The sequence below is a fragment of the Urtica dioica genome, chromosome 1 (assembly GCF_054948205.1).
Source record: "Urtica dioica subsp. dioica isolate 48M chromosome 1, U.dioica_male_clone48M_v1_H2, whole genome shotgun sequence".
In the NCBI taxonomy this organism is placed as follows: Eukaryota; Viridiplantae; Streptophyta; class Magnoliopsida; order Rosales; family Urticaceae; genus Urtica; species Urtica dioica.
Genome location: NC_142756.1, coordinates 15,702,585 through 15,720,539, shown reverse-complemented (window position 1 = coordinate 15,720,539; position 17,955 = coordinate 15,702,585). Strand labels below are relative to the sequence as shown.

At 37.3% G+C, this 17,955-nt stretch overlaps 1 protein-coding gene across 1 annotated transcript; it reads left to right on the top strand.

Moving 5' to 3' along the window:
• The first annotated feature begins 10,306 nt into the window (after positions 1–10,306).
• On the top strand, positions 10,307–11,372 carry LOC149407498 (MLP-like protein 423). The gene is made up of 2 exons (XM_089626621.1): positions 10,307–10,534; positions 10,891–11,372. The coding sequence occupies exons 1-2, from the start codon at positions 10,363–10,365 to the stop codon at positions 11,178–11,180; spliced, it is 462 nt and encodes a 153-aa protein (XP_089482747.1). The 5' UTR covers positions 10,307–10,362; the 3' UTR covers positions 11,181–11,372.
• The last annotated feature ends 6,583 nt before the right edge of the window (positions 11,373–17,955 follow it).

The window sequence follows — 17,955 nt, the reverse complement described above, 5'->3', positions numbered from 1 at the left end:
ATCAAACTGTGAAAAGCTTCGTCTTTGAACAATCAATAGATGAGCCTTGTGTTTACAAGTTAATACACGAAGGCAAAGTTGTGTTTCTGATACTATATGTCGATGATATATTACTCATAGGTAATGATGTGGGTAAGTTATCTGAGGTTAAGGTCTGGCTAGCAAAGCAATTCGACATGAAGGATCTAGGAGAAACCGTGTACATTCTGGGGATCCAAATCTTTCGAGATAGGAAGAACCGGACTCTGTCGCTCTCTCAAGCATCTTATATTGATAAGGTGATGGATTGCTTCTCGATGCAAGACTCCAAGAAGGGCCAAACTCCCTTTAGGCATGGAGTCTCACTCTTTAAGGACCAATCTCCCAAGACTGCACAAGAGATTGAAGATATGAGGAAAATTCCTTACGCCTCTGCCGTAGGAAGCCTCATGTATGCTATACTTTGCACTAGACCTGACATCTGTTTCGCCGTTGGCGTAGTTAGCCGTTTCCAATCCAACCCTGGACCCGAGCACTGGATTGTTGTTAAGCATGTTCTTAAGTATCTTCAAAGAACTAGGAACTTGATGCTTACATACTCAGGTACTGACCTGACTATGACGGGAAATACCGACTCTGATTTTCAAGCGGATAAGGATTCCAGGAAATCCACTTCGGGATCTGTGTTCATCCTCAATGGTAGAGCTGTTGTGTGGAGAAGTATTAAGCAATCTTGCATTGCTGACTCCACAATGGAAGCAGAATCTGTGGCTGCTTGTGAAGCATCCAAAGAGGCTGTACGGCTTAGAAAATTCCTTAAGTATTTGGAAGTCGTTCCAAACGTCGACAAGCCCATGACCCTTTATTGTTAAAATAGTGGGGGTGTCACTAACTCAAAGGAACCTCAAAGCCATAAGCGCTCTAAACATATTGAGAGGAAATACCATTTGATTCGAGAGATCGTGCAGCGCGGAGACGTGGAAGTGAAGAAGATCTCAACGGTGGACAACCTGGAAGATCCATTCACCAAGGCCCTAGCGAACAAGGTCTTCGACCAACATCGTGAGGGATTAGGCATGAAGGACTACTCACATCTTCTTTGAGTCAAATGGGAGTTTGTTGTCAATGGTGCCCACAAGAAGAGTAGTAGTGTCTATTTATGTACATTTGATGTCATTCATTGCCTGTAACTGCTGAATAATCAATAAAATTAGAAAACGTTCATTCATTCTTCCTTGTCTGAAGATTTATGATAAAACCTTAGTCTTTAGTCCATAAACAAACTTAACAACTTACGAAGAGACAAATGTAGATTTGCATGAACAAACTCTTCGTAATTTGCTTAAACGATATATTCGCAATCTAAGGGTCAAAGGACTATTGACCTCAGTAGGATTGTTAGGAGAATCTATGATGTCTGGTCATGGGGCATTGAGAGTTGGAGACTCTATATTTCTTCTACGGTATCTTCCAAAGGTACTGAATTGACCATTGCACTTCTAGAGACAAAATAAGAACAAACCATTTAAACTCTTATGTCTCGAAGTCACTACGTATGAATTGCATCGTGCTTACCTTAATCCTGAAATGAGACATGTTATTTCACAGCTTACGTATTCTCATTTGAGAAAGTCAGAGTTCGGACTCACTATATGATTCTGAACAGTAAGTACTAAGTTCTGAGAATGTCATGAGTAACTTTGTGAAGTTCTCATAGATATGGAATTCATGTACAAGATTGCTGAAATGCAATGTATATCACATCATGCTTTGTTCCTTGGAATGTGAATAAATGAACTGGCCAGTGCCCAAATTGAGTCTTGACTCTTTTGGATGAAACAATGTGACTTGTTAGCTCCTCGTCAATACATTGTTTCTAACTTAATCACAAGGGACATAGGAGTTGAGGAAATAACATCTAGAAGGGTAAAATGGTAATTTTGTAAATACCGACTAGCTGATGATATTCATGAAGGGTAAACATAGATAATATTCAGTGGATCCACTCATTATAATTAGGTTGAATTCTTGAGTAGAAAATAAATTCATTTGAACCGAGAGATTTTTCAGTGTCAACTCTTTAGTGGAGTCAGTTGACATTAAGCTAAACTTGGAAAAGGTTTGTGAACTTTTGAGTCCAAGTATTTAGCTCAAGCTTTGTTCATTTGGATCCATGAGGTCACTGTCACAAATCACATCGAGTAGGAATAGCTAAACTAGAAGCTAAGTCAAAACAAGAACGAGACAAATTTTACGAAAATTGTCAAAAGGGTATTTTTGTCTTTTTGGACATAGGATGAAATGAATGTCAATAAATTTTTTTGACTCGGCCAAAATTGATTTAATTGGGCCTTGTGGATTAATTTCATTTCATAAGAATTTTATTGAAAATTCTTGATGGGCATTTCTCATGTTGTTATGAACAAATGAAGAAGCTTCTAGAAGCTCCTTCTAGAGAGTATTTGGCCGCCCAACACAAATAAAGAAAGGGAGATTATTTTGTGCATAAATGTATGAAGATACTTGCCAAAAGAAAAAGAGGAAACAAATCTCCTCTAAGGGGAAGAAGGGAATTCGGCCAAGTAGAGTCAAGGCAAGGCAAGGGAACAAAAGAGGAAACAAATCTAAGCCTTCTAGAAGGCTCCCTTGGCCGTGTGACTCATGAAGGAATAAGGCAATATTTGTTCCTGAAGTGTGATATTCTATAGAATAGGAAACTACCTTATTGAATGTAAAGCCTCTCCTATAAATAGGGGCCTCATTCTTCACATTTCATTCATCCGAAGTTTTAGAGATTGAGAGCTTCTCTCTCTAGCTTGGCCGCCCCTTTCTCCTTCTCTCTCTAAGTTCATTTCATTTTTGTTTTGGCACATAGGTCCTCATTTTACCTAGCATTTGTAGCTCTTCGACTTTGAGACTTGTTCTTGAGTCGTCGTGTTTAAAAGTGCCCACATACTAATTCCTATTTTTCTCGAGTGATTATAGTGATAGAAACTTTCGTGGTTGCTCGAGTTGGCGAGGAAAGAAGAGAGACGTGCTGCGAGGGAGACGAACGTTTTCAACCTTCCAAAGGCTCATCAACGTTCAAGCTTCTAAAAAGGTTAGTAAATTTATTATGCTCATAATAGTTTTATTTACGTGTACTTGATCTTTGTCTAGGTTAGTAAAATTGTTTTACTTATCAAAAGAAATTTTTTAATTTCCGCCGCTTACCCGAAGCGTTAAACTATTTCTTAAACCCTAGATCAATTCCAACATTAGTGAGGATAGCCAAGCGCTTTAATCCAGTCTTCAATTTCTCTGGTAGTTCTCGAATGACTTGTTGCTTGAATTCTGTGAGCTGTCTTCTCGAATGAAGCAGTGAATTCTTAAAAAACACCATGACACATATGTTGTTGTAGTATGATGCCATAACAACTCCTTTACCATCAAGCATGTTCATTATCTGATCATGACTCCTCTCTACAGTAAAGCGTTCTCCCTTAGCTGTAGAGAATGTGCTTTTCGAGTCTTCAGTACTTAGATGTCTCATAATAGTGTTTGCACCAACATAAAAACAGTCTGATCTGCGCGCAGTGGAATCCAACTTGAACACCACCACCATAGAAATGTCAGACCTAATGAGTTTGACAAACCCTTGTTTTCTCCCCCTCGAACATAGCTATGGTCGAAAAACAACATTGTCTAGCTTTCATGCTAGGTATCGGGTTTCAGCATGTACTCATCATTCATCATAGAGACTTGCTTCTCATTCTAGTCATGAACTAATTCATCCATAGTGAAGCAACTTCTTGAACATATATGGTAAGCTTTAGGAACTTCATCATCCAGAGTCTTGACCTCAGCTTCTTCTTTCACGATCACTCTAACTGAATCCATTATAGAGTTAGTATACATGTCGTCCTCTCCTGTGATGGGAGTAGTTTCGCAGCCTCCTAAGAGATAACAGTTGATGAGTATTCTCCTCCCAATCAACACATGAGCGTAGCTTGTCAAAGACTTGACACCCTTCGATGGTGAACATTACACTATGATACTTGTCGCATAATTGATTGATAGTCAACAAGTTAGCTGAGAGACCATCAACATGGAGAACATCTTCGATCCGGGGTACCCCTTTCAGATTAAGGATTCCCTTAACAACAACACCACCTTTTTCACCATTACCAAATCTCACAAAGAGAGTCTTGACTTTCTTCACGTGCATAAGAGAAGCTTCATCACTAGTCATGTGACCAGAACACCCACTGTCGAAGTTCCAGCTTCCTTCTTCATTATTGCTAGGAGGATCACATGCCATAAAGCAAACATTTTTTCCTTGATTCTCCATTCCTGACGAATAGGGACACGAGATTTGAAGATTTGAGCTCTGTTTACTCTTGAGATAAGCCAGATACCTGAAGCAGGAGCTTGATTGGACATCTTCTTCGAATCATGATCAGGCTGTCTTCCAGTGTCTTTAATGAACTTGTTAGATGACTGTGAAATTTCTCCATGAAACCCTACACCTCTGCTGTTCCCACTCCTTCTCTATAAGGCCATTATGGAATCCATATTTCCCATCCAGAATTCAGTATCTTCAAATTCTTCTTTAGTTGGTTCAGCCCTGAATATGTCTTCTGCTTGTCCTTCACATGTTCCTTCAAAACATCAACTGTGCTGATGAGCTTGGCGTTCTCTGTCATAAGCTCATTGATCTTCTTCTGCAAATCATCCTTCTCGAGATTTAACCCATTGATCCTCTGATTCAGCACCTCATTGTGGTCTATCAAAGCCAGCTACTTATCATTCAGAAGACAGTAGTTCTTCACAATCTCTTTTCTTGAGACTTTGGCATCATCATCGTTGCTCCAATCTTCAGAATCATCATCAGCGGACGCCATGTTAGACCTCTGCTCATTCTTCTCATTGTCGCTCCAGCTGGCCACTAGGGACTTGTTATTCTTCTTCAAGGTGTTTGCACATTCAGCAACAATATGACCAAACCCTTCACATTCGTAGCACTGAATTCTCTTGGTCTTATCTCCATTGCCGTTGTTGTTGTCTTCACGGAAGCGACTCTTCTTTTGAGAGCTCCCTTCCCTTCTATTCTAGAAGCTTGGAGAGTATTGTTGCCTTTGATCACCTTTTCTCTGATTTACTTTTCTCATGAACCTTCCAAAGTTCTTTGCAAGAAAAGCAAATTGGTCATTGTAATCCAGCTCCTCTCCAAAAATAGTTTCGGCCTTCAAGGAGATTCTTTAGTCTAATTATCTAACTTCTATTATTTCTCCTTGAGGTTCATCTCATAAGTTTCGAGAGATCCTAACAGCTCATCAAGCTTCATCGTTGTCAGATCATGAGTTTCTTCTATTGCAAGAACTAACCTTTTTGAGAGGGTTCTCCGCACTTTGCTTACCAACCTGGAATTATCAATTGTCTCTCCAAGAGAATAAGATTCATTTGAGATATCATTAATTGTAGCTCTGAATTATGTTATAGTCTCATCATCTTTCATAGTGATATTCTCAAGCAGAGTAGTAAGTTGACGAATGCGCTCTTCTCTAACCTTTTTGGTACCTTGGTTAGCAACAGTGAGAATGTCCCATACCTGTTTAGCAATTTCGCAGTTTGAGATCATTTTGAAGATGTTTTCATCGATTACAGAGAAAATAGCATTCATCACCTTAGAGTTCCCATTGGCATCTTCGCGATGCACATATGTCCACTTGTCAAGAGGCAGATCAACGGTTTCCTTTTCGATCACGATGGTAGGGGGCTCTTATCCCTATTCAATAGCCTGATAGGTACTCTCGTCAATGGCCTTCAGAAACGCCTTCATCCTCGTTTTCCAATAGGAGGACATCATATATTGTGTCCTTCTTTTGTTTTCATCTTAACGAGCAATACACGTTAGCAATATTCCAAAAAAATCAATATGCTAGAGTGAACCGCTCTGATACCAATTGAAATTACCTAACGCTGTTAAGATGGTTGTTCAAGTTTTAGATTAAGTAACTTGTAGAACAACTGATTATTTTTAGCATATTAGATGCAATGATATAGAGACAAACAATCAAATAGAAAGCAGTAAAGAACACAGACAAATTGGTAACGCTGTAGGATTATGGGGAACTACGACGCTCGGGTAAAAGCAATCCACTATATCAATCAACCACATTATAGGAATATTAACTTAGACAAAACTCCTCTTTGCTAACACCTCTCTTCAATGATTATATCCAGTAGGTATGGATTCAAGCTCGTCTTGAACCAGAGACTTCTTTCCCTGTATTACCATGATCTTTAACCGAAGATCAATATCACACCTATGCGACACATGATCTCAAGCTTAGTATGACGATACAAAAGCTCTGAGTTAATCAAAGCCTGTTATCGATGAAGTTTTCTGGAAAAATATGACATGCAAAGAAAAACTGCTCCGTGAATAGCCAAACAGTCGAAGAACCTCGTCCACCAAAGATACAAACCATAAGTGGATTTATATATGGTTATGTTCTGAAATCGAATGCGGAAACTAAATCAATCGAATCCTTTAAGATCCGAGATTACATCTCCAAGAAAATCGGGTAACTGCCCAATACTTGATTTCCTTGTAATGTAAAAATGTAACAGCCCTGACTGCAAGTTGCTTAAGTTTCTTGAACAACTCGTAGACGCTCTGACTTGAACAACTCTGTTACAATTTATTTTTCCAAATAAACTATGCCATTCAAATAACAACAATGACTATGGTGAATGATGTGCATGTGAGCCATGAGGTGTAATATGAGTAGGTAAGGAAGGTGTATAAGAAATATTGCCAAAAGATATGGGTTTTGAAAGTACCTGATTGTTGTCGAGCATGGGCAGCCTGATCAAGGGCTGTTGAGAAATGATTGTATCATGGTGAGTATATGAATGTGGTGACCTGTGAGATAATGAGGCAAAAGGGAAAACAGATTCGTTGAAAGTCACATCCCTAGAGATGTAGAGTCTTCCATCTCGAGCTAAGCATTTGTAACCTTTGTGTTGTGGTTTATAGCCTATGAATGGCAGGGTTGGGATCTGAATTCTAACTTGTGATTGTTGTGTTGACCCATATATGCGAAACTTTCACACTCGAAGACTTTGAGCATGTGATAGTTGGGTTTTCCGTTGAAGAGATTTTTGTAGGGGCTGAGATAATTAATGACACTTGAAGTCAGTATGTTTATGAGGTATGTACTAGAAAAGAACGTATCATCCCAAAAACATTGTGGCATACTGGCTTATGCAAGCAAAATGAGTCCAATTTCAACGATGTGGCAGTGCTTTCGCTCCGCTATGCCGTTCTGTTTAGGTGTGTGAGGACATGAGAGAAAGTGTTCGATGCCTTGGTCGAGAAAGAATGAGGTAAGTGATCGATACTCACATCCCCAGTCTGACTGCACTCTTTTAATTTTATGGTTAAATTAGAGTTCAACCTTTGTTTTTAATTTGTGGAAAATCTGGTTGACTTCGGATTTGTTTTTGAGAAAATAGATCCGGGTATATCAATTGAAGGCATCAATGAAGCTAACTTATTATTTCTAGCCATTTCTAGAGGTTATAGGCGAGGGTCCCCAAAGATCGTTGTGAATGATATCTAGAGGATTGTTAACCATGGTTTCACTGTTATTGTAGGGTAGTCTATGTGATTTCCCTTGTTGGCGGGCTGCACAAAAGGTTTTTTTTTAATAAAAAAACGAATGACAAAGAGAAACAATTTTTTGATAACTTTAATTGTGGGATGGCCAAGACGTTGCTGCCACGATATTACATCACTTCACTCAATTTGATTGCTAAACTCACTACCTACAGACTATGTGGTCTCATGAACCATATGTTAACACCAGGTTCAATGACCTTTAGGGAATTTAAAGATAAACTACAACCTCTGACTTTTTTGGTGTTGACATCATTGATTTTGGGAAGATGTACAAGTGAGAGGTAGAGTTGATACAATCCTCGTCTAAGCTGCCCTTGAAGAAGAACTCGCCCCATTGCTCGATCCTTAACAACACAATGAAAGGGATGAAAATCAAAAAACACGTCATTATCATGGAAAAAATTGTGCAAGCTAATAAGTTTTATTGTGATGGCAAGGACATAGAGTAGATTTTTCAAGAAAAAATTATTTTGGCTATTTCTATGCGAGGCAAGAGATGAGCAACCAATGTGAGAGATAAGTAAACATTTACCATTACCAATCTGAACTTGGTTGTTTCCTTTGTTTTCCGTGCCCATGTTGAGGTTGTTGAGCTCATTTGTCACATGATTTGTAGCCCTTGAATATGAATACCAGGACTCATCTGCCATCTGTTCATTTGGTGAGAATAGTGTTGCCATGGAAGATGGGTTGTGACCCTGAAAGCCTCCATCGTTGTTGGTGTTGATGTTGCTTTGATAATTGTTGCTTTCATTGTTGTAGTTGTAGGAGTTGTTGAATCTATTGTAACATTTTTGATGCCCTTATTTTCCACAGATCTGGCACCGTAGCTACTCCGATTTGGATTATAATACCCTATGCCTCCGTTGTTGCCTTGACCACTACGACTGTTGTTGAAGTTGCTGTTGAAGTTGTTGCTGCTGTTGAACTGGTAAGACTGGTTGAGACGTGGTGAGTTTGGCCTTCTTTGTGTAGTGAGGTTGATGGCAGACAGGTGTCGTGGTTGATGGCTATTAGGTTTCTTTCAAGCCTAGCCTCGAAACTCAAGAGTAGAGCTTCGACATCATTGGTGGTGAATTTAGCAGTTTGTGTGGTGATGGGAACCACCACTGGAGCAACGTAATCCATGCAAGATTTCCTTTTTATTAGATAATCACGCATGGTCAGGGAGCCCTTTTTCATTGTTTGAACTTGCAATTTGTATTGCAAGATTTTAGCACGCGATTCGCCTACAAAAGCATGTTCAAGAGTTGACCAGACTTCATTTGAGGTGGTAAGACTAATCACGGTGGTCAAAGCAGCTCACTGATTGAGGATAAGAGCCAGGACACTAGTAACTGATCTTGACAATCCAAGAAATCAAAGGCTGTGGGTTTAGAAGGTAATTTAATGTTTCTGGGGGTTTGGTGTTTGTTCTGGTTAGGTATCCGGTTAGATCATGTCCCCTGACAGTTGTAGTGACTTGTTGCCTCCAAAGAAGGTAGTTTGAATCTGAGAGGTGAATGGTGAGTATTTGGTTTCCAAGGTTTATGACTGGTTGTAGAGGTATGGCTATTTCTGGATTTTGCAGGCCAGGATTCAGAATTTCAGAGTTTTCTGCGATTGGTCCCAAAGGTGGGTCTGCCATTTGTTAAGGCTGCTGAAAAGAGTGCTATAATAGCTTGGATACCATGAAAGTAATGTAAGAGAGAGAGAGAGAGAGAGAGAGAGAGAGAGAGAGAGAGAGAGAAATAATTTTAGTAAGGGTTTCACATTAGGGTTGTACAATAGTCAATCAGATATTTACAAAATACAATGCTAAAGAATGAATTGGTAATGTGTTGTATATGTTCTTGCTGATGCCCAACGATAATAAGAGTATATTCTCATTGTGCTTTGTTGTGCCACCTCATCAGGACAGCTACAAATATATTGATTGTCGTTTATCACAAGTGTTAGTCTTGATGTCGTTTGCAGATATCTTAACACATACATACTTTCAGATCACGCCATTTACAAATGTGCATTTACATATTTTCGGATCAATATTGTTGTATTATAGTCATTGTCACTTAAAAATCATTTAGCTCATATATTTTTTTCACACCATAATCTAGTTTCTGTATATAGATAAAATTGATACTATTACTTTTTATTTTCTTTTTTTTTTTACATTTTTTTTGTATGTTAATGTTTAAATTCTATTTTTTTTTTTTTTTTTGTAATTTTCCTGATTATTTGTCAGTATTTTCGTCGGTAAATAACATACTCGTCGCTATATGGGTTGGTATCAATTTTTCAAATTTCTCAATAATATACACCCCTCTTCGTAGACAATATGCCCGTAAAATGAAATCACATGTATACTCACCGGTTTTAGTATTTCATTCTTTTTTCTCCTTTTTTTTCAATGAAAAAAAAACTTTGGTGTGCGCGGGGTGCAAGAAAGAAAAATAATCAACTATTATCATCTAAGTAGGAGCTCTATCAAACCAAAACCAAAGCCAAAACCATATAAAAACAAAATCTATAAGAAAAATAAATATAAAAATAAAAAGCCGCACAGATGTCAGTGTAAAACATGTAAGTACAACTTGGGTGACACTAGTGATGGAAGTGGGGATATCTATAGACAAGTTGATGTGCATGTGTAACATTTGTCCTCTACTTAAAGAGATATGCATATCCCCATCACAGTACACAATACAGGAGAGAGAGAAGAGAGAGAGAGAGAGATGAGAAGCATGAAAGGAGACGTGGTGTTGAATATGAAAGCAGAGAGAGCATGGGAGATGTACAGAGATAACACTATAATTAGTCAGATCCAACCGAACATGCTTGCCCACGCTGAGTATATCCACGGTGATGGCAGTCCCGGCAGTCTCAGGCTCTTCAAGCTCGGTCCAGGTACGCTCAGCCCGTCTTAATTATTACCATTAATCAAGCTAGCCCCTAATTTAGGAGGTCTAAAATGTTTTGTATATATTTTGAATATTGTACTTAATCTGATATGTTTTAGGTTAATCTTGTTATTTTATAATAGAATCCCATCCATCATGAATGAATAATAGAATTGATTTATAACAATTATTTTCGCTTCCTTAATTTTTTTTTTTTTTGTATGGAATTTAGCACACAAATTAGCGAGAAAAAAAAAAAAAAAAAAAAAAACCTCGTTTCAAAATTTGGCTGTAGGTCAAACAAAATGGTTAAGGCTTAGGTATCCCTATCGCTATTCATGCATGTCACATACACTCAAACAGCGGTGGCGGATTACGTGAAAGAGTCGACGGAAAAGATAGAGAGCGTAGAGAAAGGAAGGTCGGTGAGTTACGAGGTGGTCGGCGGAGAGCTATACATGATGTACAACCCTTATAGAGTCACTTTCACTTTCACGCCTCTCGAGGCTCAGCCCGGGAAGTGTGTGGCCGAGTGGAAAGCCGAGTACGAGCCGCTCACTCCTGCCACTCCTCCGCCGGAACTCGCCAAAAACGCCGCACTCAAATTCCTCGAATGGTTTGACAAGTTTGACAAACACCCTCTCTATGCCTAGCTTATTAGTGCTATAGATATATTATGGCTCATAATAAATTTGTGACGTGTTGTTATTATCGTAATATAATCTAATATGTATAAATAATCTATAAAGGGATGGAAACTCATAAGAGATGGGGATTTGGACATGTGGTATCTTCATGGCCGTTTCATTGCGCTCTTACTAATATATGTTGTGCGTGTGATTTTATGTGCACAAACTTTATGAATTGATGGTGCAGAACTAGCTCCTTATTACCTCTACTTTAATAATTGGTTTATTTGTGCTCGTCATCTTTTTATTTTGCGATTTTTGACGCATTTATTTATAGCATGTGCGCAGTCTATGAATTTTGGAAACTTAGCACTAGTAATTTTTTTTTTCTCCGAGTATATATGACCAGTTCACGAACAAAAGTTATGACCAAATCAGTTTTAGAATATTTCAAATGTACGACTGATGAATTTTGTTATTGAAACTCGATATGTTGATTTGATGATGTTTTCCACATGGACTTGTCATTTTACCATAAAAAAATAAAAATAAAAATAAAGCAAATTCCCATATTGAGCACTTATTCCATGTGCCGATTCGACGGTGATTAGACAAATAGACCACATTTTCGAAAGTCGGAGATTTTTGGTGCTGAGAAAAAAAGAATATGACCAATCTGCGAATAGATAAATTTCAGAAACCAGAAGTGCAAACAAGCCTTTATATTTCCATGGAATGAATCAATGACTACGAGGTACCTATGTATCATATAAATCTTGTTCAAACATAGGTATTATATGATGAATCGAAGTGGTGAAAAAAAAAACAAGGGGATGATAATGAAGTCGTATAAGAGGTAGATTGATTAAAAAAAATTTGTCAATGAAAGCTACAATTTTACTAAATGTTAAACTCAAACTGACATTGAGTTATTCGATAAAAATGCCGGGATAAAAAATAGAGACTGAATAATAATCTCTTAATTACTAAAAAAAATTTATATATTAAGTTGTATTATTTAACTGCCTAGACCTGGCTAGTAGCCAGGACGGAGCTTTTTATACATTTTCCTAGTTCCTAAAGTTTAAAGGTCCTCTAATTTACATGTAACTACAACAAAAACAAATAAAGATTAATTATGCGTGAAAAAAGGGGAGGGTTTGGAATCATGAGAACGTACCATAACTCAAGACTATCAATTTAAAATGTGCACGTTGCGAAAGGCATAAAGAATTAAGAACTTATATAATGAAACATCGAATCAAAGTTGATAATGCAAAACAAAGTTGTCATCTATACATAATTACGTATTCTTACTGATTTCAATGGAAATCAATGTCTATCATATTATATTAAAACATTAGGAAATAAACCTCACTGCCCTTTGGACCACTCAAACGGCCAAGAACTTTACTAATTATCCACAGTTGAAAAAAAAAAAAGATCAAATGATATTCATTTTCAAAAACGTCAAAGGATTTGTCAATCTCTCTCTTTCTCCAAGCAAAAAGAAAAAATTAATCTATCTCGTTGTAACTCAGGAACCCTGAAATTCTATTTTCTAATATTAGAGAAAGAAAAGTTCACGATATACATATATATGTATATTTATACACTTTTAAATTTTAAATAATTATTGTTATTATTGGATATTTCTAGCACGCGTGGAATGGTCATGTTTGCTTATTTGTTGAGAATCTAAGGAAGGCGTATATATTGATTTCATAAACATGAAAATATAACTTTCAAAAACATGTAAAACCTTATTCTCTCTTTTTTTTTTTTTTTTTTTTATCTGAATGATGTATTTCATAAAACTAGGAGTCACTCAAAGCCAGGTAACTCTCCTGGGATGAGATATCTCCAAAACTGACAGAGTTCAAAGCTCATTTACATAATATGTTATGAGCTAAAAGATTACACTTCCGATTAATCCAAATTAAGTTATCAGCGAAAAGAGAAATAGTAGAGCGAAGGTGCTCCATCTTCCATTCCTTCACCACGTTGAGAGCATTCGACTGAATCCACACCATTTGCCAATTTTGTTCCACATCCCATGCGCAAGCCATCGCGAGATTACTTCCAGCTCCGGAGCGAGCTGCTACAACTAAGCCATCCCTATTCCGGCGAATCGCAGCCAACGCTGCCCAGCTATCGTCTAGCGGGTTCTTCGCGATTCTCCAGCCTCACGCCCTCACTCAGCCTGGACACTTGTCTGCTTTTCACATATTCTTGGCTTCTTTTTTCAACCAAATCCACCACCGCTATTAACTCTAGCATTTGGCCTCCATGGAAAACCTCGTTCCTCAGTCTCCACACCTGCTCACAAACTATCGCACATGTAATAGATCGAAATGTCCGCCAACATATGTTTCCGACTCAGACATCAGTCTATCACACTAGTACAAATTTGGGCTTGAATGACGGTTTAAACTATCGTGCAAGAGCAAGTCGTGCGTGGTTACACGACACTTTCAAAAACTGTCGTGCAATATATTTGCACGACACATCAAAATCGCAGTGCAAAGTTGTTAAAAATTGGAACTCAGCCGCGGCAGGAATATAGTTTGCGATTGGGATGAATGGTTGCACGACACATTGGGAAATATCGTGCAAAGCGATTGTAGATGGAAAGTTTGCAGCAGCTGAAATTATTCTTGCTGTGGCACGAATAAAGTTTGCCGCGGGCGGAATACCTCAGGCCACGGCATGAAAGTTCTGCGTTTGACGTTCATCGTGGCATCTTTGTTTGAGGCCGTGGAAAAATAAATGTTTGCACGACAAATTTAAACTGTCATGTATTTTAGATTTTTTTATTTTTTTAAAAAAAGATGTTTGCCGTGGCGCGTACCTAGTTAGCCACGGCTCGGTAAGCATTTTGTAAATGTCTTTTAAATAATCCGAGCCGCATCGCTAATATTGTTCGCCACGGTGGAAATTTTCTGATTTTTCTTCTTTTTTGAATCTAGACCTTGCACGACAATTTTGTAACAGTCGTACACATGTGGAGGTATAAAACCTATTTCGTTGGTTCGGCGATCCTTGTCCACTTTAGCTTTTAGCAAGCTATAACAACATTGAAATTAGTAGCTATGACAACATTAAAATTAGTATAAAAACAAACATAAAAACTCACATGATAAAAAAAAAGATGAAATTTACCTCATGTAAGTCGTTATGCACGATTGACTTAATTCATTGAAATTCATAACCCACGAGATGTCATTGAATGTTATCACAATGTCAATATCCGAAAGAGTCTTGCATACTTCTACATAAATTACTCTATCACCGGATAACATTGATGTATTGGCATACTTTGCAAAAACTCTCATCTTAGGCAAGATCCCATCGTAAGAAATTTTCTCGGTTTGTTCCACGAGAGGTTGGCTCGTTGTGTGTGAGCCTCTTTTAGGATTGGGGCCGCGACTCCCTTTGGTCATGTTGACCTCAACCAAGCTCCTCGGCCAAGCTATGAAACTCCCGACGGCTTCTTCAACTATCATAACATCGTATGTTGGAATCGGAAGCAACATTTTTTAAGACAGCAGCTCGAATAGACACTTTTACATTCTCATCACCTAAATGTGTATTATGAACAGTCGGTAGACTAGTAATCGAAACTCGTCCAGTCGCAGAGATGGTGCTTCTTTCCTAAATCACCGACAATCATGAGAATGCATTCCTTACTATCATCTGAAGTTGGTGTCCGAGGGAGAGATTGTGGCGATCCTTCATTCAATGAGCAACTTCCGCGGACACTATTGTCTTTTTCAGCACATTGTGCTATGTTTTCGGCATTTGTTTCTTTCTCACCAGTGACATGATCTTCTTCCCTAACCCAGTCTCCATGATCAACGCTAATCCGATCTCCATTAACTCCGGTATGCGAGATCACCGCTTCCATCTTCGATTTCATTTCAAGCATTTCACATTCTAACTTATGAAATCTATCTGAAACGTGAATATAAGGCGTGCAAAAGTATTTGGTTTGTGTGATGAATTTGGATTGTCCCCGAATCCGACCTGCATGATCCTTAGATCCCAATGCTACTTGTAAGACGTCATTTGACCACTCTAATTCCCTTTGGCTAGTTGCGACGATAAATTTTTTGCGATATAAACAATGTTAAGAGTAATAATTAAAAATGATTAAAAAATAATAATATAAAGCTCTTACAATTTTTTTCAATTCTTTTAGAGCCGGATCCTTGTATGCACATGTTGTTAGCCAAAGTGTTTCTCTTTCAGCCCATTCTCCATTTTTCTCGTACTATTATTATGAAACAAAACAAAAAGATATTAGAAGGTGCAATTTCCATTGTACGGCCGCGGCTAAATTTTCGATTGCCGCGGCGAGTACCTAGTTTTCTTGTTTTAGCCTTGGTGACAATCAATTTTGCCGCAGCATGGTTACACACAGTGTAGACAAGAGACGTGATAAAAATATCCTAGCCGCGGCATGAAAAAATCCCGCAATGGCCAAAAACAGTAATACTTAACGGATTCCATAAATTCCACAAGTCGAAATATGAAAATCAAAATCAATGCATCAAACCATAATAAAAACTTAATAATTCTTGACTAAGCTTTCAGTATACGTTTTGTCTTCCTCTAGAGTTGTAAATACTTTTCTTTCGAAATTCTTTTCTTTTTTTTTTATTGAGAGCATGATTTGAAGTCTCTGGTTTGTCTATGGTTGACATATTTCTTCCAATACTCGTCAGTGATACTTGTGTAGAAATTCACAACACTTGGATGACGTTCTAATGTTATTTGGGCGTTGATGTTTCCTTTTACAAACGCCACATATAACTCGTGTCGGAAACCCCGTGCTATTTCGCCGGCTTGCTGAAGACAATGTGACTTGAAAGTCTTTGGAAGGTTAAATCCTCCGTATTCTTCATCCCAAATTCGATCTTTCACTTGATTCAATTCCTTCAATCTCCAATCGTTTATCGAAATTGGGACGTGTTATCTAGCAAGTATACCAATACAGCTAAGCAATTTGTCGCCCTCGCTTCCCATTGGTTGACACTCGTCAATTGTCACATTTATCTTTAAATCTAAACTTTTGACCTTATTAACTTTTCTCATAAGCATCACTTTTCTCTTTCCGTCATCTTCAGGATTAAGCACTCGTCTAGGTCTCTTATTACTTCCTATAGTCATAGAATCAACATAATTCATCACACTAAAACTCAACAAATATCAAATGTTGATCAAAGATAATCCATCACAAAAGAAATACTCGGAGATTAATTTCTAAAGGCACTTGACTTAACGAAACAAAAAAAAAATTATAAAACACACACTTGATGGTAAATAGCCATACACAACGAGACTATGGCCACTAAATAGTTCCGAAATTTATTATCAAGATAGAGGCAAAAATCTGGATAAGATAAGACTATACACAAACAAAAATTCAAAAACTAAAACTAACAGATTCTCAAATTCAATCTCATGGCATACAAATTTCATCAAAAATAAAAAACTAACATAACAAATCAGAATTTCATATCACATAAAATTATCACATTCTCAAATTCAATCTCAATCTAATATTAACCCAATTAAAAACTAACTCAGCTGAAGATTTGCAACTACTATTTGGCGGAGAATGCGACATTGGATTCCATAGGATGAGGGAGAGCGGGACGGAGAGTGAGAAGGTTGGAGACAGGCTGACGAAGAGAGGGTCGGAGAGAGAGGGACGAAGAGAGGCTGACAGAGAGGGGGTCAGAGAGAGAGAGAGAGAGATGAGGCTGACGGAGTTTTTGAAGCTCTATGTACAAATCTCAAACTCGTGACATTAGAGAAGAATAAGAAGAAGAGGAAGACAAGATGGGCCGACTTTTTGAAAAAAAAAGGAGATATATTTGTATGAGAGAGAGAGAGAGAGAGAGAGAGAGAGAGAGAGAACAATTAATTGACTAATCTCTTATACATTTATATTATTTATACATTGTATAAGAAAATGTGGGACCTTAAATAACATAAGAGATTTTGACACAAATATTATTAAATTTATGTCATCTTATCAAAATAAATTAAAATTAAAAATTTAACAGTTCTATTACTAAATGAGTAATGATGCAAATACCTTTCATAAAATTTCGTGACAGACTGGTCACGAAATACGAAATAAATTTTGGACAATTCGGTCATAAAATAATTTATTTTATGAACGATTCTAAAATTTTATGACATATAAATCACAAAAGTGCCATGAATTTAGTAATAATTGTGTCATAATCCCTTTTATAAAACCAATGGTACAAAATTTGTTAGTGTACTGTGCAAAGCAACTATATATATAATTTGATTCATTATATATATATATATATATATATATATATATTATTTATTTCCACAATATTTTCATTGCAATTTTCAACGGATACTTCAATTTTCCATTTTCGGAATTTTGGATACGAAATTGGCCATCGACATTTTAATATTTGGGACAAACAAAGTCTTTTTCAATTTTGGGAAATGTATTTTAAATTAAAGAACATAAGTAATATTGTAAATTTTATGGGAAAACAAATGAGATTGATGAATTATTTTATAGAAAATGTATAGATGAGTTTTACACCTAAACATGGTAATCGTTTATTTGTGTAAAAGAAGGGAACTACTACGGTAAAAGGGGCAAAATTTGAGAATTTCAATAAATTAGAAGAAAAAAATGGCCACTTGGTCACACTTTTACAGTCACTAGTTTAATAATAAATAGCAAAAGAAATTGTTGAAAACATACGTGGAGAAAAACAATGTCCATGCATAATCTTTG